At 42.8% G+C, this 23758-nt stretch overlaps 1 protein-coding gene across 5 annotated transcripts in view; it reads right to left on the reverse strand.

The window, feature by feature from the left end:
- PPP4R1 (protein phosphatase 4 regulatory subunit 1) overlaps positions 1 to 23758 on the reverse strand; it is a 71492-nt gene that overhangs the window by 39558 nt on the left and 8176 nt on the right. For 2 of the 5 annotated variants that reach the window (XM_057526270.1, XM_057526271.1), the window contains 4 exons: positions 22678 to 22722; positions 4274 to 4409; positions 3329 to 3435; positions 40 to 182 (listed from right to left, as the gene is read on the reverse strand). In XM_057526270.1, the coding sequence (XP_057382253.1) occupies positions 40 to 182; positions 3329 to 3435; positions 4274 to 4332 (309 nt within the window). In that variant the 5' untranslated portion in view covers positions 4333 to 4409; positions 22678 to 22722. Of the gene's footprint in view, positions 1 to 39; positions 183 to 3328; positions 3436 to 4273; positions 4410 to 22677; positions 22723 to 22821; positions 22953 to 23758 lie in introns of those variants that run through there. The other 3 variants (XM_057526269.1, XM_057526268.1, XM_057526272.1) reach the window with 3 other exon arrangements.

Here is a 23758-nt window from a genome sequence, read left to right on the forward strand (position 1 = left end):
ACACCCATTTCTGTAAGAACGTGGGCAGGGCCCTCCTACCTGGTTATTCTGATCTGCGAGATATCTAACCACAATGGGTAGCAAGTACTTGGAAAAAGCGTAGGGGATCGCAGGCCGGTTTTCTTGACAAAACAAGGCGATGTGAGGCACCTGCTCCATCAGCTCTGCTCTCACAGTTGGTTCTATTGAAATAACAGAAAGGTGAGCTGAAGCATCCTCCCCAGAACCAGATCCTTGCCGGGCGGGGGAGTCCTCAGGAAAGCTCTGGACTCTTCACCTCGCATCACATCATGAGTGCTTAGAAAATGCTCTGCAGCCTGCGATCCTTTTCACAGTCATGGCGAGGTCGACCCCATCCCAGCTTCTGTCCTCAGAGCCTGCTCGGAGCCTGCAATACTTCCTGTGAGGACCGATCTGTTCACCTGAATTCACATTGACTATAACACGGCATCATCTTCAAACTCTGCTAGTTCAGAACCTCCAGGACAAGCTGTAAGGACTGGGTCCTAATCTAAATGCAGCCAGCCAGTGGAGGGTTTACAGTTAGACTTAACTAAGATGATAAAGGGTCAGTGAATGCTAAAGGAAACCAACAGATTTAAAAAAACAAAAAAAATCTGAAAAGACCCAAGTACATACGGCAAATTTAAATGTGACAGATATGGCATTTCAAAAAGATCAACTGTTCCATAGGTAATGGTAGGAAAGTTAGCAGGTTATGTGAGAAAAAAAGATAAGATTCCTATACTGCTCTCTATACATAAATTCTAGGTGAATCAAAGTTCCAAATGTTGTTTCCTTTTTTAAAGATCAAAAGCACTAAAAGACAGGACTTCCCTGGTGGCGCAGTGGTTAAGAATCCGCCTGCCAATGCAGGGGACACGGGTTCGAGCCCTGGTCCGGGAAGATCCCACATGTCGCGGAACAACTAAGCCCGTGTGCCACAACTACTGAGCCTGCGTGCCACAGCTAGTGAAGCCCGCGTGCCTAGAGCCCGTGCTCCACAACAAGGGAAGCCACCACAATGAGAAGCCCGAGCACCGCAACGAAGAGTAGCCCCTGCTCACCACAACTAGAGAAAGTCCGTGCGCAGCAACGAAGACCTAACTCAGCCAAAAATTAAAAAAAATTTTTTTTTAAATGGCAAAGGATATGAATACTTAGTTCATTTAAAAAAAAATGCTCATCTTTAAAAAAAAAAAGCACTAAAAGACAACATTTTAAAAAATGTTTAGGGAATTCCCTGACAGTCTAGTGGTTAGGGCTCCGTGCTTCCACTGCAGGGGGGCACGGGTTCGATCCCTGGTTGGAGAACTAAGATCCTGCAAGCTGTGGGGTGTGGCCAAAAAAAGAAAAAAGTTGAATCTTGAGATGGGAAGCCCTTTCAAGGCAAAGAAAACCCCAAAATTAATTAAGACCAGCTAATTTCACTTTATAAAGACTTCATTATAGACAACAGATGTAGCTAACAGGAGTTCTGTATTTTGAACCACGTACAAAACATATACTCAAACAAAAGTAAACTTAAAAAATGAAAAAAAAGGAGTTTGGGGTGGAGGAGAGGTAATATTAAAAATATTAAAGACTGCAACTTTCCCATATCTGATGGAGAGACAAGAATCCTCAAATTCATGGAAGCTACCATCACAGTGGCTCTGACATCCCTCCGGCCCTTCCATTCCTCCCAAACTACGCCTAACAGTCAGAGGAATCTCCCAACCAGCCTTCCGTCACCCATCTTTTCCTCAAGTCAATCCACACTGCTGTGTTTCTCTTCTAAATCATAAACAAAGCAAACTCTCCGGCTTGGCACAGTATAAATCTTTACAATCTGGCCCTCAACCACCTTATTTAAGTCTCATTCTTCTAAACTGTAGGCCCAGTAAACTCACTGTTGGCCAAACGGGCCACTGTCCTGAGCTCCCCAAACCTCTACACCTGTCCTTTCCTCTCCTGAGCCCCCTCCTCCCCTCCCTCCCCATCAAACACAACTCAAATGCCACCAATTGTCCAAAGCCGGCCCCCACCCTCCCTGGTATAATTTACTGTTAGTATGTCGGTTGCGTTCGTTAAACTGTTAATTTGATGACAGGGATCCCTACTCATCTCAGTAAGGCTCCAGCATTTAATCTAGAACCTGGCATAGAGTATGCACTGTTTTCACGTTTACTGAATGAATTCAAAGTGTAAATGTCAAGAGAGATATTTATCAGGAACTCAACAACTTGAGATATATTTTAAAACACATATAGAATATAATATATGCAAAGAACAGCACTGTAGTTGGTAAAACAGGTGGAAGAAAATAAACACAAATTTCACCTTAAAGAATATCTACATCTCTACTATGAAAGGAATGAACACAATGGAATGCAATAGTGCCAAAATTTTAAGTTAAATTGTTATCTCTGCCAAATCTAAAAATAAATTATAAGTAAAAATCATAATTGATGAGACCCTCTTAAAACCATTCTGGAACAAGCATATACATGAGCAATTATGTACACAGAACATCATAATGAGAGAATATTAGGAAGCTTACTAATGTTTTTTTCTATAAAAAATAAAAAATATTTAAGGCTTACATAAATAGTAAACATATTCCCATAAAATGAGTTGCTTACCAAAAGACAAGCTCATCTGAAAATTAAAGGATGAGAATTGTTGCCATGCCAAACGTTTGATAAATTGAAAAATAATACATTTTAATAAAGAGGTCATGGATTTAAGAAAAAAATTTTTATTTGATTTTTGAATCGTTTCTAAAATCAAATATAAAAATATGCTCAAAACAATATTAGGTTAAAATGGTAAATTTTATGTATGTTTTACCACCATAAAAAATATTTTTTAAAAACGTAATAATCTGTATTCTAAGCCTCAAAACAAGTTCACCTCTTTCTTAAGCAGACTCTCCTCCTCTTTTCACTTTAGAGACAAACAGCCTTAGTTTTACAAGGGGTGATAAACATTTTTTATAAGTAAGAATGCATTTTATATTTGCCAAAAAATTTACAGCCCACTCCATCCTTTTAATTTATTCAAAACTATTTTTCAAAAGAATTTATTAATCCTAAAATAGTATTAATGTACATGATGCAAAACAACGTTCTTAGTTTTTTCTTACGAGAAATTTTCAAAGTTAAACTAACTGGGCCTACTATAAAATGTTTGGATCTTAGTAACAGGTTTTTATTTTCTTGTTACTGATGGGTTTTATAATTTACTTAGGAAATATTTCAAAGAAATCTCACATTACACTAAGTTTTTCATTAGTTTTTAGAAACATAATTTAGTAAAAGAAACCTTTCTCTGCATAAATATATACCTGAATCATCAGCTAATCTGCTAATTCTTTCCAAAACAGCAATACAATCTCTCTCATCATCGCAGACTTCCCTCAGTGTGTCCAGTAGACTCCGGGCCACCATTTGTCTACACAGAAAAAGAAAATTATATGATGTTCAGTGGCATTAATAGTTAGTATTTAGAACTTTAAAAGGCAGAATCCATATAGTTTAAAAGAAAATTTTTCTTAATACATTTTATAACATGTATTAACTCCCTAATTTCCTAAGTGACAAATGCCAGTATGGATTTTATTTTAACAAGATGAGATTGAATATTTACCAAAATATGTTTCACCTTTATCTGATCTGACAAATTTCTAAGGTCACTGAAAATTTGTTTCAAGTAGCTACCTTCAATTATCATAAGTATGGGAAAGTACAATCATTCTTCATTATATGAAACGTTATCTTTACATATTTTACTCAATGAGTTTTATACATCTATACTCAATTTTATTAGCAAAGACTTTGAGATTTCCCCAAGAAGTCTGATACAGGTGGTCTGGGGGCCCTAGGTGGAGAAACAGTGCATCAGGGAGAGTGTGAGCTCTGGTCACTGCCGTGTCCCTCGCCCCTTGGCCGCCAGTCACCTGGCCCACAGCAGGCACACACCACCACCTGCTGGAGGAGGAACCGACGCCTCAGCAGCCACTTTAATGAACATTAAAATTATGCCTAATAGCAAAAAAGCAGTTTGTTTGTTTGTTTTGTTTTTGCCAAAAAGCCAAGGAGTGCTGCCTGCTCACAGGACGGAGGAGTAAATGACTGTAAAGGCGGCCACAGCCGTGACCAGCAGTGAAGCTGGGTGACTCAGACCACGTGGTAATGACACCTACTTTCAACTGGATACTTCTGTTTACCGAAATTCATGCAATAAAAGCCACACTTGTGCTTCTACCTTAATGGAAAGCATACGCACATACCTGTTAAATACGTTCTCACTCGCAGCATACTTGTCCAGTCTCCCCAGGGGCGTCAACATGTCATCTTGTGAGACAAAGTCCAGGGCTGAAGGTACAACAATCACATCAGACTCTGAGCTGCAGTCATCCACACCAACTATCAGAGACATCAGAAATACTCCTTGTAACACTGTCGCTCTAAAAGGTACCCCTGCCTCTCCGAAGCAGCACAAGGAAAACTGCCCTGTATTGTTTTTGGAGTGGCACAAAAAATCACAAGAGAATCTCAGAATCGGTTCAGAAGCCACGAATGACTGATGGATGCTTCTTCTCCTTTTCTACAGATATGTTCTAAATGCCCCTAGAAGCACAGGGGTCAGTAGAAACTCAGTCTGGGGTGATCAAGGAACAGAGTGATCAGAAAAGAGTGATCACACAGACCTGAGGACTTACACGTTCAACGAGAACACTAACAACCTGTAAATAAATGAAGTGTCAAACACCAACAGTTAATTCTGCAAGGCAGTCAGAGAACAACTCACATCATATACAGAACAAAGACAAGAATGACAGCAGCCATCTCATCAGAAAGAATGTCAGATGAGGAGCCAGAGACAGAAGAGCAACATCTTTAAAGGACTGAAAGAAAAAAAAAAAGTCAACCTACACCTCTATACCCAGTAAACAGAAATTGTTCAAATATCTTTGAAATTCATGTCTTTCAAACACAAAGGTGATATAAAGACTTTTTCTGACATACAAAAGCTGACAAACGTCACCAGCAGCAGACCCACACTACAAGAAATACTAAGAAAATTATACCAGATGGAAATCTGGATCTTTACAAGGGAATGAAGACTAGCAGAAATGGTGAATAGGTGGGCGAACACAAAAGCCTCTTCTTATGTAAAAACATCTCTTTAAAAGATAATTAACTGTTTAAGGCAAAAGTATGTACTGTAAAATAAAGAAAAAATGTATTGTCGGGTTTGTAACATGTGTAGAAGTAAAATATATGATTACAATAGCACAAAGGCAGAATAACAGGGAGGTACATTGTCCTAAAGTTCTTTTATACATATTACGTGAAAGTAGACAGTAATAAGTCAAAGGTGCATACTAATTATACACTCTACAGCAACTATTAAACACCAAAAAAAACCCCACCCAAAACATATAGCTAGTAAGCCAATAAAGGCCATAAAATGGAATCATAAAAAATACTGAACCCAAAAGAAGGCAGATAAAGAGGATAAAAAGAAAAAGGAAAAGATGGGACAAACAGATGGGAAACAGCAAGATGAGAGAGGAAAACCAAACCATATCAATAATCACATTAAGTGCAAATGCTCTAAGTAGCCCCACTTAAAGGCAGAGATTGTCAAACTGGATTAAAAATAACACCTAACATGAAAATAATTCCTTACATAGTACAGAAAAGTTTTAACAGGTTATTCTGATCTACAATTCATAGCAAAGTACCTTATATATTATGAATCAGAGTCATAAAAACCACCAGACACTCTCATTTGACCTATTTCCTCCTCTAAGACTGTTGCGCTGGCATGATCTCGAAGGCACCTTTATGCAGGCTCTAGAATTCTGTGACTACGACCAAACTGTTTCATCAGTCGCATGCTTGTTAATCTTGAAGATAAACATTAATAGTACTGATTCAGGTCCATAAAAAGTCAGGGGCTTTTGGGAAGAGTCCTAGAGCAGTGACAGTCTAACATTGCTGTGTTTAAGACAAGCTTGGAGCACTTACCCTAAAATTCAGACCCCAGATCTCATATTCAGATCCTGACTGTGCAGGTCTGGAGTGAGGCCCAGGAGCAATCATTTATAATAAATACCCACAACTAGCTCAAATGCAGATTGCTGAACAACTGTATTCAAGAAACATATGCTGAGAGGGTAACAAATCATATTTTGCTTCCACTTACGTTACCACTCTACCCATTATGGTTGACAATTATTTCTGTACAAAAGGGAGTGTTCCACTCCAGCAGAGGCACTGGGGACAACGGTGCATTTCTATTTCCCAGAACTGCAGCCTCCTGCCAATAACTGTGGAACCGTTTTGTCCTGAATCATCCTCTCCAAATTCAGGATTTCCTCATCAACTCTTGATTGGACTGGGACTTTCCTGGTGGCGCAGTGGTTAAGAATCCACCAGCCAATGCAGGGGACACAGGTTTGAGCCCTGGTCCGGGAAGATCCCACATGCCGTGGAGTAGCTAAGCCCATGTGCCGCAACTACTGAGCCTGTGCTCTAGAGCCTGCAAGCCACAACTACTGAAGCCCGCACGCCTAGAGCCCGTGCTCCACAACAAGAGAAGCCACTGCAATGAGCAGCCCTCGCACTGCAACGGAGAGCAGCCCCCGCTCGCTGCAACGAGAGAAAGCCCACGTGCAGCAGTGAAGACCCAACGCAGCCAAAAATAAATAATTAAAAAAAAAATTCTTGATTGGACTAAATGGCTAAGCATTTCATATCTATGGAGGCAGCAAGGATGTGATTACCATGGCTACAGACTGCATACCTAAGTCTTACCCAGCCACCCTACAAATGCCTGCCACAGGTTACAAGAAGGAGAAACACAAAAATAATCCATAAAAACTATCACCACTAAGAAAGAAAAATCCTATAGCATAAATGATGGTACAGTCAATAACATCCTCAGATAAAAAAGACAAAACAGAGGGAGTAAACACAGCTATACTGCTACAAGAATCATATAGCTTATGCAAAGCAGTACATTAATTTTAAATAGATTATAGTAAATTAAAGATGCAAATTACAACCCTTAGGAGTACTCTCTAAAACATGCAAGAAAGGTAGGCTAGAAAGCCAACTGAGAGTTAAAATGGAATGCTAAAAAATACTGAGTTAACCCCAAAGAAAGTCACAAAAGGAGCAACAGAGGAAAAAAAAGACAAATAGAAATAAGCAACCAGATCAATAATTACATTACTTATAAATGGACTAAACATTTAAGTCAAAAGGTAGAGAATCCCAAACTAATAACAAGGTAACAACTATAGTTGTTACTCAACTATAGTCTGTCTATCAGAAACACATTTTTAAAGTCAAAATTTCAACCCATGGGTTGAAAGAAAAGGATTACAAAAAGGAGAGAGATAAAACATGAAACAGTAAGCATAAGAAAGCCAGAGTGGCTATTTTATTACCAGACAAAATAGATGAAGACAAGGAGCATTACAGAAGATGAAAAGAGACCTTTCATCACCCGACCTGTGCCCCAGTGCCCCTCCTTTCTGGGTCACTAAGTTGATTCTGGATTCTTGGACGTTACAGCAGCAAGAGCCCCTAACAGTGTTCACAGCTTTAAAAATCCAATTTCCTACACTGATGAAGTGAAGAAATCATGTCAGCTTTTAGTGTTATTTGAAATTTCAAAATGACCTAAAAGCAATGAAAACAATGATCACTTGAAATGTTCTTTCAAATTATATCTATGCTCCCCAAATTCCAGTGTTCCCTCCTCCCCTGTAAATTTACTGTCTTGGGTAGCTGAAGGGGGACCAGGATGGAAAGGAAAAAGGAAGATGACCTAAAAGGTCAACATGAGACAGAATTCCTACACTTACGTAGGAAACCCTCACTTTTCAAAACTTAATATTTAGTTATAAAAGCTTCCATGAAGAAGCTAAATGACAAAAGTGTCAATGAAATCTTGTGTTTTTTAGTGAATTCTAACAGAATTCCTAACTGGAACAGAAACCTGGGATACGAACTGAAGCCTTATACTGAAGGGTTAGCCCATCTTGTCTCAAATCAGACTCAGTAGATCCTTCCAGTTCCAAATCAGGACAAGAATCAAATGTGTTACAATGCAAATTAAAGAGAACATCCAGAAAAACAGGACAAGAGAAAGAAATGATAAAACAAGGACATTTATCTTTGTTACTTGTAAAACTGAATCCCCCCCTTCGCATGAAGGTAAGAGACCATGCAGCAGAAGAGAGAGTGTCACCCCTGCATTTCAGGAAGGGTTCCATCCACTTTCCACTCCCCACACCAGCTCCAGCACCAGCACCAGCTCCAGCACCAGCTCCAGCTCTAGCACCAGCACCAGCACCAGCTCCAGCACCAGCTCCAGCACCAGCACCAGCTCCAGCACCAGCTCCAGCAGAAACCCAGAGCCATAGAAACCAACATCCCATTCCTTTAAATTTAAGGAAAACAGTGTCTAAAATATAAAAATTTAAAAGTTGCACCCATTTGAAATTTTAAAGATGCTTAATCACTACACACTTACAGCGACAGTGATGTGAAAAGGGCAGAGGCTTTTTAAAGTTAAGACAGATTTGGGTCCAAATCTCATGTTCTGCTCCTTGTGAACTATGCATGTGGACTTACGCAAGTAATTAATTAATTTGGCTCCGTTTCCTCACATGTAAAATACTTGTTTGTTGTCAAGACTTTAAGACACACGGACAAAGATAACATCTATAACGCACCTAACACGGTGTCAGGCTAGTATGTCCATGTTCCCTCGAACCCGCAATTCATTTGTTTCTGATACAGAGAATCTCATCGTGGTTTCCCTGTGTTTAAATGTCTTCATTCATTTCATTCAACAAGTAGGATGGCACAGCTACTGTTTACTTTAAGTGCCAGGCACTCAACAGGGAACACAGATATAAAAACTAGACAGAAATTGTATGCATGTATCTATGAACACACATGTATATATGTGTGTGCACAGACACAGACAAAAATATGCTACTAAGAAAGGTGCACGGTGTAAGAGTACATACACACAAAGTGTGCTGTCCACTGTTACACTTCTAGGTCTGCCCTGGTGAGCAAGAAAAGGCTTCAAAGCCCAGCCAATTCTGGGAAGATACACTGAGGTTTGCCAAGCAGGACAGAGGGCGGAACAGGGAGTCCTAAGCCGAGAAGCCCAAAGACAGGGAGTCGAGGAAAACCAAGTCATGTCTAGAAAATGAGTAGTTGTTCAGGACACGTGGGGCACAGGGTTCACACAGAAGTGAGGCAGGAGGAGGAGGGGACGGTGACCAACCAAAATCAACTTAGCCTTCTAGTTTTTAACAGAGTAACATTATTACATTTTGCAAACTCTTCCTACCTGTCTGGAGAAATCACACTGCCGCCCTGTAACTGGGACTGGCGCTTGAGATTTTCTAAGCAACAACGGAGTTAAATTCAACCATTATCTCCTTTGAGTGACAATTCCGGGCAGTGGAGATACTTATTCACCTATATTATAATAAAATGTGATTTAAATGATCAATTATTAATTAAAACCATCTTTTTTTTTTTTTAATTAAGAAAGAAGCAAAGATCGTGGTGTCTCTCCCAAGCCGAGCCGCCTGCTGGTCAGCGCATGGTGTTCTGAGAGCACCACCGCCAGCCCCGCCTCGCTCCCCTAACCATCATGGAAGCCCTCGGCCCCACCAGGAGCACAACTTCTCACCCGAGGGAGGCAATTCTAGCTCTGCCTGCATCAGCACCATGAGCCGCTGTCCTACTCCCCATCAACAAGGCTCAGATATGCTCCACATTCATGCTAATTTCATGCTCACTCAACAAGACTTCTGAGCCTACTCTTCTTAAAGCTTACACTTCTCTCAGACGTCCCAAACCTCTATTCCAAGTCCCCAGAACCACCTTCAAAAAATCACCTTCCATTCCTATCTTTCTACCATACATGCATCTGATGCCAAGTCGGGAAAAAGAACGTGCCAGCAACCATGAGCACAGGAGCACGGGAAGAGCAGCGTGAGGGGTCGCCCGTCCGCACACCTGCGTGAGGGCAGCGGGAGGGGGCGCAGCGGCGCTCAGCTGCTCTCGCGCGCGCCTCGGAACAGCACCTCACCGCCCTGCCTAAACAGACATTCTCCCTCCACGGCCACAAGCACCACCCCCTCACCGAGGACTCAACCACAGAAACGACGTTCCCACACGGAGGGAAAGGCAAGGCTGGCTGCTGGCCCTGCACACCTGGCCGGGACCACACTTTAGGGGCAACACAAGGTAATTAAGGGCCATTCTGACCACCTGGGCTTTTTCCTGAAACACTGAATCCAGAACTTAAGCCTGCTGGTCTCTAAAATGACTTTTCATCAGACTTCTTAAAGCTGTAGCTCACCTCCTCATCGAGACAAAAGCAATCTGTCCCATTTCTTTCACTCTTGTGACTCTTCTCACAGACTGGCAATAATCTGCCAAAACTAGGGGCAAGGCTGACTCCCCCATCCCCACACCGTCCTCTTAAATTCTCTTTTCTTGGATTCTCTTGGGATATTTTCTACCTTTCTATTCTTGCTTCTCTCTAACCCTTTTGTGTAGGTAGTTTCTTTCCCCCCACTTTGTCCTCCTATATACATTGTACACACACACACACACACACACACACACACCCCTCCTCCCCTCGATAAGCCACAGCTTCCACTACCATTCACAGTGCAGAGGACCCCAAAGTTCTCCTGCTCTGACCCCCACAGCCAGGTTTGCAGGTACTTCAGAGTCTGCACCTCCATGTCACGTGTTTTCTGAAAACCAAACTGTCCAAACCAACCTTATAAAAAATCAGCTCTTCCTCATGACTTTCTGATTACCACCATTTCCCCCAGTAACCTGCAGTTCTCAAACATGAGGCCTTCAGTTACTCTGTAAGGCACTTTTCTTGCCGCCACATCTGATCAGTCGCTAAGAACTAGAAATTCTACTTCTATGAAGTACTCTGTATTCCCACACCTCTCAGTTTCCAACACCCTAATTCAGAGGCTCTGATATCGTCTGCTTAGAGCAAACCGGGGTATTTGAACCCCATAAGGTACATGAAGCTTTCCCAAGGAATAAATTAAGCAGATAACTCCAAGGGCTATACCAGACCCCAACCTCCAGGAGTACTCCATCACAAAAATGTGCCTGGGCTGTGGATCGAAGGCTTTCCCTTCACAACCTCCCACCTCCCGTGACCTCAAGGCTGCAGCGCTGCACTGCCCCCATGCAGAAAAGCCTCCACTGCAAAGCAAAGGGACCCTCTGCAACACTGATGAAGTGTTAAGAGTTCAACTCTCTAAAGGCTGTAATATATACTTTTACAAGACAGGTATTCATTCTTCAACCCTTTGCTTTCAAAAAAATTGAAAGACCGACAGCTCATTAAAAATAATTTTTAAATTTCTAACACATAAGTTGGAAGAAGTTCAAGGAAATTAGTGGCATCGCTAGTAAAACTCTTTCCATCCACTTATCTATGTCAACAAAATTTCTCTGGGCTTATATAGCTCTTAAAATAAAAAGTAGAAATTGATGCTAAATATTGTCTTATTCTAGCAATAAATTATATTCACCCATGAATACATGTTACTTTTTAAAAGCTCCATCCATTTTATTAACAGACGCCTATTTAATAAAATTTTGCTTACCAAGTGTTTATAATTTGCAATACATTCTGGTTGATCAACTGAATATTAATAAAGAAAACAAAGTTTTAAAGTTTCTTTATGGCCACAGGAAATTAAAAATTTCAATTTCTCCTTATATCTTTGGGGCAAAGAAACGTGATAGGGTGATCAATAAAACTTGCAAGCATAAAAATATATTAAGGTAAAATTTTGTGCAGGAAAAAGATCAAGAAGAAAAAAGAACAATGTAAAATTCCCAATTTAAAGTTTATTCTTGAATTTTTGAAAATGGATGATAGTGTGAAGTGCTACATTTAGATTCCATTTTTAAAAGTGATATGACAGTTTCATTTTGAAAATACCTTTAAACTTGAAAACGTCTGAGAGGAAGTTTCCGAGATTATTTTAGAAGGTATCCAGTCATTAAGTTTGAAGACCACTGCTCTCGACTATCACAACGGTCAATCCACTTACTCCAGTCTCCTCATCCTACCCCGGTTTGCAAATCAGAACCACTTCCAACCCTCCGAAAGCCCGTCCTCCCTCCCCTCCCCCACCCGTCTGGATGAAGGTACCGCTCTCCCACGGTAATCCAAGGGCCCCCCTGATCTGCCCCCCAAAACCCCAGCACACAGCCTATGCTGGGGGCTGTTTTCTGCAGGTGCCTCACACCTTCCCATCTGCTCCATGTCTGCCCTCTTTACCCTCATCTCAGCTTAAACTCACCTACTTATAAACACCACCCAGGAAGTATTTCCTACTCTTTCTGATGAAGAGCTCTTCCTCCTACGAACTCCCCACAGTCTTGGGGGCTTGTGCTTTACTCCACCAGTCATTGCAGTGTTTTATTTTTTCTTCTTTATTTTTCCTTTTGTTCCCCCCCCAACCCAAACACAGGTAAAGTCCCAGAAGACAAAGCTTGTCTTGCTAATCTTTTTATTACCTAAACAAACAAACAAAACCAAAAAATGGGGTCTAATGTTTCTCCTGAAGAATGCCTATTCATTAATATTTGTTAATGAGAAGGTAGTCCACAGAGACACCTGCGGAGACAAGGGTCTTTTAATAGCACTTTATCCTCCCCTAAAACACTCACAAGACCATTAGCATATTAGCACCTTTGAGAAGTACTACACCCAAGAGAACTGATTAATTCGTACAACTTAACTTTCACCAAGCTTGATGAAAACATCCTTCTATTCCCCACACAGCCTCTAGGAATATCCACTAAAACAGAAAAAAGCTGATGGTCTGTCCTCCTTCAATCTTTCCCTTGATAATGCTAAGGCCACAATAAACTTGCCGAATTTTTGTTTGTTTCCCAAGTCCTTTACATCTTAGAAAATGAAAGATAACGAGACACACCATACAGATTTAATCATTTATAAGAGTTACCTTGAACTTTCATCAAATCTTTAACCGTGGTCATTTTTAAGTCTTTTGTCATTTACACACAGTTCTGGGTGTACTGTGATGCTTTTGCAAATATGTTCCTATAAAAGGGTTTCATCTTCAAGGAATTCATGGAAAAGACTCTGACAAGTACAGGTTTCTGGTAACTGACTGTACTGCTGAACTGAATGAATAAGCATTTTCAGAACTCTAATGAAAAACTGATGAACTCATAAAAGTGCTAACAAAAGATCAAGATGAAAAAAAAACTGATTACATGGGACTGAGTGAACTGATGAGGATGATTATAATTTTTGTGACTTTCTGTTTGAATTAAAAAAAAAAATCCCACAAGGACTCAGAGGCAAAGAATATACAAATCAATTTTCACTGCAAAGTAAAGGAGCTGTTACAGTGGAGGATTACTGGACTGAATGTCAATATTATGACATAGTATGAGTGTGTTTCATGTTTGGTAATTGCAATATTGTTGCTTTTGTTGTGGTCATCCATGTACAATGCTTGGTGTCAGTCTATCTCTTGTAAAAATAAAATACAGCGTGTGTGTGTGTGTGTGGAAAAAAAATAGTGGTTAAAAAAAAAAAAAGAGGAGACCCTTAAAAAAAAAAAGTTACCTTAACATTTGGGGCTTTAAATATTTTAACAAATAAACAAACCAACAAACAGGAAAGGCAAGCTCTTCTGAAAAGCAGAAAGCCAGCAAAGAAATGTAACTGATTCAGGTAAGAATCATCTACACACACTAATACTAACGGGTAAATGTTTGTCTGGGAATGGGATATCCCCCAGTGTCGAGTCACTTCTCTTACCAACTTTTGATACAGAAAAAAAAAAAAAAAAAAAAGAGAATCTTTAAGTGGAGAAATCTGGTAGACATCACACCTTAACCAAGCTGTTAAAATCAAATTACCACCACCAATGATGGAGAACTGACATCAGGTGCCTTTTGAGATGAAGCACTGAGAAAATCACGGAATTACTTACATAGCATCTCTGCACACACACAAAGAGGGAGGGAGAGAGAAAGGAGCAAAACCTGAATTAAATCACGAGGAAACAGATAAAACCAAGTTGACTCTTCCAAACTACCAACATCATGAAAGATAAAGGCTGAGAAATTGTTCCAAACTAAAGAGACATGACAACTAAATGCAACGCAGGAGCCTGGAATGGCAAGGCAGTTGCTATAAAGGACATTATTGGACAATCGCTGAAATCTGATAATGAACTACCTATTACACAACTGATTTGTATCAATGTTACACTTTCTGAATTTGAGTGCTGATTATGAGAGCCTGGCCTTGCTCTTAGGAGACACAGGCTAATGGTCAGGTCTACAACTTCTAAAAAAGTGCAACAAAGAAATTAAGATTATGAATAACCTACATATTACACTGTGTGTCTGTAATTATAATCGTATAGAGAAACAAAGAGCAAACTGCCAAAATGTTAACAATGTTGAATGGAGGTGAAGAGTTTGGGGAACTAACTATAACATCTGTGCAACCTTCGCGTAAGTCGGAAAGTTCTCAAAATAACAAGTTTAATTTGAAAACAAATCATTTCATTATTTTACCGCAAGTTACAAAATGTTTATGGCCTTATTCAGCTTGGCCAGAAAATCACGATTCATCTCAGCAACTATATACTGAAGGCCTACTGTGTGCTGGGCTCTCTGCTATGGGTAAAGAATAAAAATGTTCCAGATATATATCCTCAAGCAACAGGTATGTCGAGTTTCAATGTGTGACAATATGCTTATCAGAAATCCTTTCTTCAAATATAAATATTAAAAGTTTACTAAATTCTTAGATTTTTACTAGTAAATAAGTATAAATTTGTCCTAGAGCATATTTAATTTCACAACTGAATTTAAGCAGGAATAATGTGCTAAAGTTTACTCTATGAGTATTTCAAAAAACATTTCCCTAAAGTATATATGCACATAAAAGAGGCAGGGGCGTGTTTATCTACTTTCAAATTAGGTACCAAGATCACGTCTTCTACACAGCATCTACTGGTCAGAGATGCAGCACATCAGAGCGTTTGCAGGTGTGGACTCCCATACATTATAGATGTGGTGTTTGTTTCTCCAGTGTGCAAACATTTTCCTTGCAGTCTTATTAACCCAATTGCTTTGGTTAGTAATCCTTTTTTCTGTACATAATCCAAACATAAAACTTGAGCTAATCCAGGTCCAAATAATCACCAGTCCCCATAAATGAGGTACTGAATTTATCTGAAGTCTTGCGGTTTTATTTCTACCAAAAACTAACTTGATAGATTTAAATGTGAAAATAATTTCTATCAAATCTGACTTTGAATACAACTTCAAAGCAATATATAAATTTAAATATAAATTCAGTAATAAGATTTTGGACTGACCACTTCAGTAATTAGGTAGTGCCAGGATCAGACATACCAGATCACGCCGATGTTCTTGCCCACTTTTGCTCCAATGACTGGCTCCCTTATACACGAGTGTTTTAAAACACAAAGAAAAAGGGTATATTGTGCTTCCAACATTCCCATGGCAGGCACTACCCGGACAAAAATGATTTTACCCACCAAATATTTGGAACATGCTAGGACCTTCACATCACCCAGAATCTCTAGGAGGTTAGATGACCTAAATAAGGGACAAATTAAGGGAGGTCAGAACTGGAAGGCAGGAAGAGTACAGTAATAAAGAGTAATAAAATAATAAAGACCGTGTCAGCCAGGTCTAGATGTAACCCAACACTTGCAAGGCAGGTGACTGAGCAAATTACTTAACTGTTCAGATAAGCCTCATCAGGTGCCACTTCTGTAAATTTGTGGGGCTACACACCTCACTGGGGAATAGTGTCAGCAAGATTATAGCACAACACCCAACACACAGTATGACAACACGTGGTAATTTTAAAAATGAACAAAATCCAGAAATTTCTCCCACTGCCCTTCTGCAGCAAGTTAAAGAACTATGTGAGAGGATGTCTGGGGAAAAAACTCTAAAACCTACAAGGTCTGAATTGTATTCTACCCTCTGCCACCAAGCCGTCGGTGTGTGCAAGACCTTGGGCCCAAACTTTTTCATGCTTAAAATGAGAAGGATGAATATATAATCTGTCCTCTAAGTCTTGATTTCTGTAATTCTGGAATCATTGGCTCACGAGAGGCATAGCACGATTCAAATTTTTAAGTTTATGTGATTCTCTGGGTGATACAGCAAACCAATTTAAAATATAAAATTCAACTTTTATTTACCAATATTCTTTTGTTACCATTAAGGCAGACCCAAAATGGTGAAACGTGCGTATTAGCATGATAAAAAAACAAGCAAGATCTTGCTTCTTTTAATCTGGTGATCAATATTAGATGAAAGTGAATTTAGTGATTATACAGGTGGGATTTATTACAGTAGAACCAGCAAGGAAAATGTCTCAAGAATTTAATCATGTAAACTTTCATAAACTACCATACCTCACCATAATCTCAGATGTTCTTCTGTTCGCGGATTACAATATCACATTGCAGGTATATGCCTTGTGAGATATTTAGAGTTAAAATAAATGACACTGGGATGTCTTTAAAGTACTCTAGCTGCCTCCTCCCAACCCCCACCACAAAAGTTCAGATGTTAGAGGGAGAATAAGTAAAAGGTGGGTATATGATGGCTCATTTGCTTTTGTGTATTTCCGAAATTTCCCATTTAAAAAGTGAACAGTATTTACCTTAAAAAATCAATGTAATGCATAATATTAAAAGACTAAAAAAGAAAAAAATCATGAATGCAGAAAAAGCATTTGACAAAATCCAACATTCATTCCTAATTTCAAAAAAGGTCTCAGGAAACTCAGGGGACTTTTCTCAACCTGATAAAGGGCATCTGTGAAAAAATAATAAATTGAACAGCAAAATTCAAACTTCCACACTTCAAAATACACTGTTAGGACAATGAAAAGAAAGTCAAGGAATGGAAAATAATATTTGCAAATCCCATATCTGAGAAAGGACCTGAATCCGGAATATACAAAGAACTCTCAAAACATAGTAAGAAAACAAATAACCCAATAAAAAAAGATTTGGACACTTCACCAAAGAAGATATACAGATGCTAAATGAGCACATAAAAAGATGAGCATTAGGCTTCCCTGGTGGCGCAGTGGTTGAGAATCTGCCTGCCAATGCAGGGGACACGGGTTCGAGCCCTGGTCCGGGAAGATCCCACATGCCACGGAGCAACTAAGCCCGTGCACCACAACTACTGAGCCTGTGTGCCACAACTACTGAAGCTTGCGTGCCTAGAGCCCATGCTCCGCAACAGGAGAAGCCACTGCAATGAGAAGCCTGCGCATTGCAACGAGGAGTAGCCCCCGCTCGCCGCAACTAGAGAAAGCCCACGTGCAGCAACGAAGACCCAAAGCAGCCAAAAATAAATAAAAGAAAATAAATAAATTTATTAAAAATAAAAAAAAAGATGAGCATTATCAGACTTTAAGGAAATGCAAATTCAAACTGCAAAGAAAAACACACTTAAGAGACTAAAGTGCCCAGCAAGGGACTGGACTCTCACACACGCTGGTCGGGGCGGGAAGCCGTACAGCCACTTTGGAAAACAGGCTGGCAGGTTATCTACCCGAGAAGGGAGCGTTATATCCACACAGAGACTTGCACCTGAGAGAGCTGTAACAGCCAAGAACTGAAAGCAGTCCAAAAGCCCAGCAACATCTTAAAGATAGAACACCTGATAGAAGTGAAGTAAACTTGCTCAAGATGATACAGTGAATAAATGGCCAGAGCCTCTAAGTTTATGAAGACTTAGCGCTCTTCCCCCTTCACTAAACTATACCAGGACATATTCCAGAAGCGCAGCGCGATCAATGCTCAAATACTAACCAAACTGGTACCAATTAGGCCAGAAAAGGAGTCTGCTCCTAGGTCTGGGGAGAAAGGGAGCTAAGAAGACTGACTTGTAAGGAGAGAGTTGGGGAAGGGCGTGGGGAGGTGGCCCTCGGGGGACCTGCAAGCTGGGAGACTGTGCAAAAGTCCCCTCCTACAAGTTCTAGGGAGCACTGGCCTCTCCACCACCTTCACCAAAGTTGCAGAGGTGTGTCACCCGATCTTCTTCCCAAAACATTAAATCAGGTTTATTTTCAGATCCAAGTTAAAAGCAAAACAACACCCCAATTCAAGTGCAGAAACTGCCCACCCTCTCATGTAGCTGATGGCAAAAATTCTTTGCCATCAAGACAGAAAAATGCAAAATTCCAAAACATAAGGCAAACACAGGGGTGAAGTAACAGTATTTTAATAAACAAATATGAAATCTCTGTTTTGATGAGAGGAAGAAATGAGGCCAAAGGACCAGAAATAAACCAGTGATAACACGTGGCAGACTAAGAACTTCACCCGGCAAGGGCTTGTTCTCTCTCACAGGTAGAACAACAAATAAAAACCTATGCATTTAGGTGTCTGGATCCCCCACGCCCCGGTCCTGCAGCTACAAGCCCAAGCGGCTGACACACATGGTTACAGAGAACAAAGAGTACTCTCCCTTTTTCTTTCTTTTTTTTAGAAATTCTGTATGGGGAATTATGACCCAAGGCATCATCAACTGATTCTATATGCATGTGGGTACCACTAAAACCATGTTTAAGCACCTTTTCTAATACACCAACCATATTATCTCTAAACAAAGACTTCTCCTGTCCAGTCTTGCTGGTAGCAATCAAAACATGCTACAAGTCTCATGACTTACTCTCCCAAATCCCTATTTAACAACACTTCTAAATATTATGATTTTCAAGGGCACCTTCCTCAGGTTTTCGACCGACTCCCTGGCCACCACAGGACACAGCCCCAACTTTTCACTCCTCGCTTCCCCAGGTGGCGAGACTCTAAGAAGCTTATCAAACCCAGTTTTCAGAAACAGTCGAGGGCCCAGAGGCTCTGGACGGAGTTTAGTCTAGGTAGTTACACCCAATTAGTTCTGGATCCATCGTTAATTCACTGTTTCAAACCTGAAAAACAGTATCATGTAAAAGGATTCCAAAACTTTAACAGGAAAAATTCTGTGCTGTGTCATATTCCAGAACACAGCTCCAAAAGCCCTTCCACAGCATGCTAGTCACAGCTGAGAGAGAAGTTAACATAAAGACTTACACCTGAGCCTCATTTGAATCCCCTCCCTCTAGATTAAATTAAACCTTAGGCAGCATGCTAGATTCATCTTCAAGGGTATTTATTCTAAGCACAGGTTCAAACAAATCGCCTACGCAAGCTGGGGCTGCTCGATGGTGTAAACTGGGCAATCTAAGAAAAAACAGTGTTTAAAATACAATATTTAGAATCAGGAGGCCTGGCTTAAAATTCTGGCTGGTACTTAGGAGTTTTGTCCCCTGAGAGAATGATTTAGTCCCTCTGCATATCAGCTGACTTATTTATTAGTATCGGCACACCAGAGCCTACACGTCCCATGGCTACTGGGAAAAACCACCCGCATACAAAAGATACTGCAAACCACTAAGCGTTATGTCATCTTTCTTTTAAAATAATCTTCTTCAACATATTACTCTGACAGAAATTTAAATTTTAATCAAACTCCTTCTATGAAATTATTTTTACAAATGTTAACTCACCAAATCCTACTGTATCTTAAGTCCCATCTCACCCATCCTAGAAATCCAGCAACTTCAGTCTACATCAAAATTGCATCTGTGAAGAACTGACAGTAGAAATTTAAAACTCTTTCTCTGAAAGTCTATCTATAATTCTGCACTGACTCCCATCATTCCAGGCACAGGAAGGGTTCACCCAACTCAGAAGTTGCTCTGCTTTCACTCTGAAATTCAAAGTGTGTTTCATCCGACAGTATTGGAAGTATCACTTTTAACCAAAAACAAACTTAGTTTTTCAATGCATTATTCTCCTAAACTTATTTTAATAGTACCTTACAATGATGATATTTACTTACCTTTATGACCTTTTGAGATGTACATACAAGGCACCATTTTTCACATATTAGGATTTTGTTTCTTTTTCTCCAAGGGTTATCAGTCAAGTCCATCTCTGACCAACCCTTTTCCAGTTCTACCCACTTTTCTACTGATTCTACACAGAGACTTGGGGGCTTAAAACGAAACAAATCAAATGAAAGACCTGAGAGCCTCATCTCAGGGTCTGGCAATGCCCCCCCTTTCAAGATCTGGACCCCACCCAGGGCCTCCCCCCGGCACCCCAGCTTCTCATTACTTGTACAATAGTACTTACTCTCTCTTCCGTCTTAGTCTAGGTTCTGCATTTAGGAAAGGCAACCAAGAATATAGAGCTGGAGCAAAGAACAATGTCTTCCCCTCTCAAGGGCTGACTCAGCCCTGGCCTGGCTGAAGGGGCAGGTCTGGAGGCGGCCTCCACCAGCGCTGCCTGAGACAGAAGACCGGGCTCGGGAGACACAGCCCAGTTGTGCGGGCAGCCCAAGCCCCTCTCTAACGTCTCTGGTCCTCTCCCTTCTCCAGGATGTGCCAAGCCTCTCCGTTCCCTGCCCGTCCATCTAGCCCTGGAACAAGGTCCCACCGCCAGGTTCCCCTCTCACCCTTCCTCCCTTCAAAACAGATGCCAAGTGGTCCTTCAGCTGGCCACATGTTCCAAGATCCCTTGTTCCCGAATATTCTGGGTAAAGGTTATCACCTGTAGAAACTATAGCAACTAAGAAAAATAAGCAATTATTCTAACAATGACTTCAACCAAATTATAAATATGCAAATAAACTATCTGTGCCTTCAAAGGTCGAACATTTTATCCTAAATTAAAACACACTGGACAATACTGTAAATCAACTATACTTCAATTTAAAAAAAACCCACACTGGGAATGAACTGGACCTTAAAAAAAGTTAATTGCAAGCATTAGCAGCAACTATAAATATGTAAATTCTGTGGTGTAATGGTCGACATCAGTATTCCCTTCCCTGCGCTTTCCTTCCAGCTTCCCTCACTCTTTACTCATAATAACAACACATAATAGTCACTATTTTCCAGCTACTATTCTAAGTGCTTTACGTGCATTAATTCATGTACGGCTCTAAACAACTCTATAAGACAGCTAATATTAATTACGCCTGTTTACAAATGACAACACTTAGACACAGAGAAGTTCAATTGAGCGGCAGGAGTCCATCCAAAGTGACAACGCCAAGAACGGAACAAAGCAGTCCAGCTCCTGAGTCTTGTCTATTAACAACTGTGCTAGGATGCTTCTGACACCTTCATTGTCACACTTACATTAAAACTGCTTGTAAACCACTAGAGGGCACGGACTGTGACCATCCTTCACACTGCTCTATCCTCAGTACCAAGCAGAAGTCTGGAGGGTCCTGAGAAATCACTGCTGAGTTCTGCACAGGCAGGTTGCCCCTTCTAGACTGTGCCTCTTAAGGGTGAAGGGCAAAAGTACAGCTCATCCTTTAAGCTTTAAGTGTGCACGGCACCTAAGTGACAATAAATGAATGACGGTCCCGGACACCTGCTGAAAGAAAGCGTCTTCTATCTGCAAAACCTTGAACCTAAATGCAAGCCTGAGAAGCCCCCGTCTGGAGACAATCAGTCACCTCTCCAAACCTCTCCCATCCTAACTTTGCAGAAAATCAAACGCTGCCTTAACTAACATTTCAAACTTACTCGTAGGCAGCCCAGAGTCCTACGGTACAACGTTAAGGAAATGTAAATGCTGTCCTTCACGACATGAGCACTGCTGCCTTAAAAGAGAGCTTTACTGAAAACACATAAACTCAGACTTCGCAAAAGGTTAAGTTTACATATGGTTAATTCACTTTCGAAATACTTCTTTAGAGACTCCTAAAGAGTAAATTCCCCTCACTTCACTCAAAACACCCAGTAATTTAAAAATTAAGCTTAATGTGGGCACGAGAAACCACATTAGACATGCTAAGGACGAACTCCACGGCATTTACAAGAGCAATTTCAAAGCGCAGCCACCTCGGAATTCCCGACTTGGATGATATTAGGGTCAGTGAGTCTCAGCACCGGGCGGGCTCTCCGCTAAAGCCCCCCACACGTCCCGCCCGGGGCACCACTTCAACTCGAGGGCAATTTCCAAATTATCTTCCGACCTCGGAAGAGCACATACGAGAGGGACACTTCCTTTCTGACACTCCTCCGGGAACAATGTCAAACTTTCTGCTTTTCTTGAAGCAAAAGACCAAGCCCTGAAAACTTCACTATCCCCGGGAAAGCCGAGATGTGAAGATGCAGGAAGGCCCGGCTGAGTCGCCAACATTTGCGCCGAAGAAAGGCGGTCGGTGAAGCCGGCCCATCCCGCCCAGGCCGCCCCTTCCGCCTCCGCGGCCACGGACCCCGGACCCCGGATCCCGGACCCCGGTACGGCGCGTCGCTGGGGCGGCCTCGGGCAGGCTCCGTGCGGCGGGCGGCGCCCCGACCCGCCCGCGGCCTCCGTCCCCGCCGAGGCGCCGGGAACCAACGGCCGCGCTCCCGCTTCCGCCGCCGGGGCTCCGCCCGAACGGCCGCCGGCCGCCCCCGAGCCCGCGCCGAGGCCTGGGCTCCCGCCGCCCTTCCTCCCGCCCGGCCCGGGCCCGGCCGCTCACTCACATCCGTCCGCGTCCTCCGGCAGGTCCTCCTGCAGCAGCGACAGGTCTGCGCCAAGGGGAGACAAGAAAGGCCGTGAGCCCGCCGCCCGCCTCCCGCCGCCCCGCGCCCCCGCCTGCCGCCCGCCGCCCGCCGCGGGGCCCGTACCCGCCATCTTGCGGCGCCCCCTCCTCCGCCGTCGCCCGGGGACCCGGGGCTCCAGGGGCGGTGCGCGCGGCTGCCGGTGGACGCGCGCGAGAGGCGGCGCCGCGGGGACGCGCAGGGCGGGCCGAGGGCGGCGGGCCGGGGGTGGCTCCGGACGCCGGGCGGACCCGGCCCGCCCCGCCCGCCTGCGCGCCGCTCCGCCTCCCGCCTCGCTCGCTCCGCCCGCCGGCGCGCTCTCGGCTCAGCCCGGCCCGGCGGTGCGCGGAGTGCGGTGGCGCGGCTGCTGCCGTCGCCGGAACCCCGCGCCGTGTGCTGGGCGGGGCGGGCGGGGCGGGCGGGGCCTCCCGCGCGCTTTGTTGGGTCACCGGCGCCGCCCGCCGGGCCGCGCGCACCGGGGGCCGCGGGGCCACCTCCGGGCGGGAAGCACCGCCTCCGCGCCGGCCGCCGGGTGCCGCGAACAAAGCCGCGGGGACGGCCGGGCTCCCCCGCTGGTCCCCCGCGTCCCGGCTCCGGGCTCAGGTCAGCTCCGCCGCCCGCGCGGTGGGCGTGCGACCCGGTTGTAGGAGGACGGGCGACCCCCGCCCCGGGATTGTCGGGATTAATGAAGAACGGCGGGAACCGAGCATCGTGTACTGGGCATCCCGCAGGTGCTGGGGGAACGGCGCCTAGCATTAGCTTTTTGTCTTTAAATAATTTTGGTAGCCCTTGAGGTGCTCAGCTGAAATGTGTAGCACAGACTCTATTATTCCACACGTGTTAAGTGGTGAACGCAAGCTCCCAGTGCAGGGTGGGGACCCAACCCAGGATTTCTGACCCACTTCCCACTGTCCTGTGTCCAGGAGTGCAGCCCACTTCCCCGTCTCCCCAGAGCCTCCAAGATGGTGATGCCCTCAAGGGAGACAACACAGGGACTTGTGTAAGTGATGCCACGTTGGGCTCT

The sequence above is a fragment of the Balaenoptera acutorostrata genome, chromosome 13, assembly GCF_949987535.1.
Source record: "Balaenoptera acutorostrata chromosome 13, mBalAcu1.1, whole genome shotgun sequence".
Classification (NCBI taxonomy): domain Eukaryota; kingdom Metazoa; phylum Chordata; class Mammalia; order Artiodactyla; family Balaenopteridae; genus Balaenoptera; species Balaenoptera acutorostrata.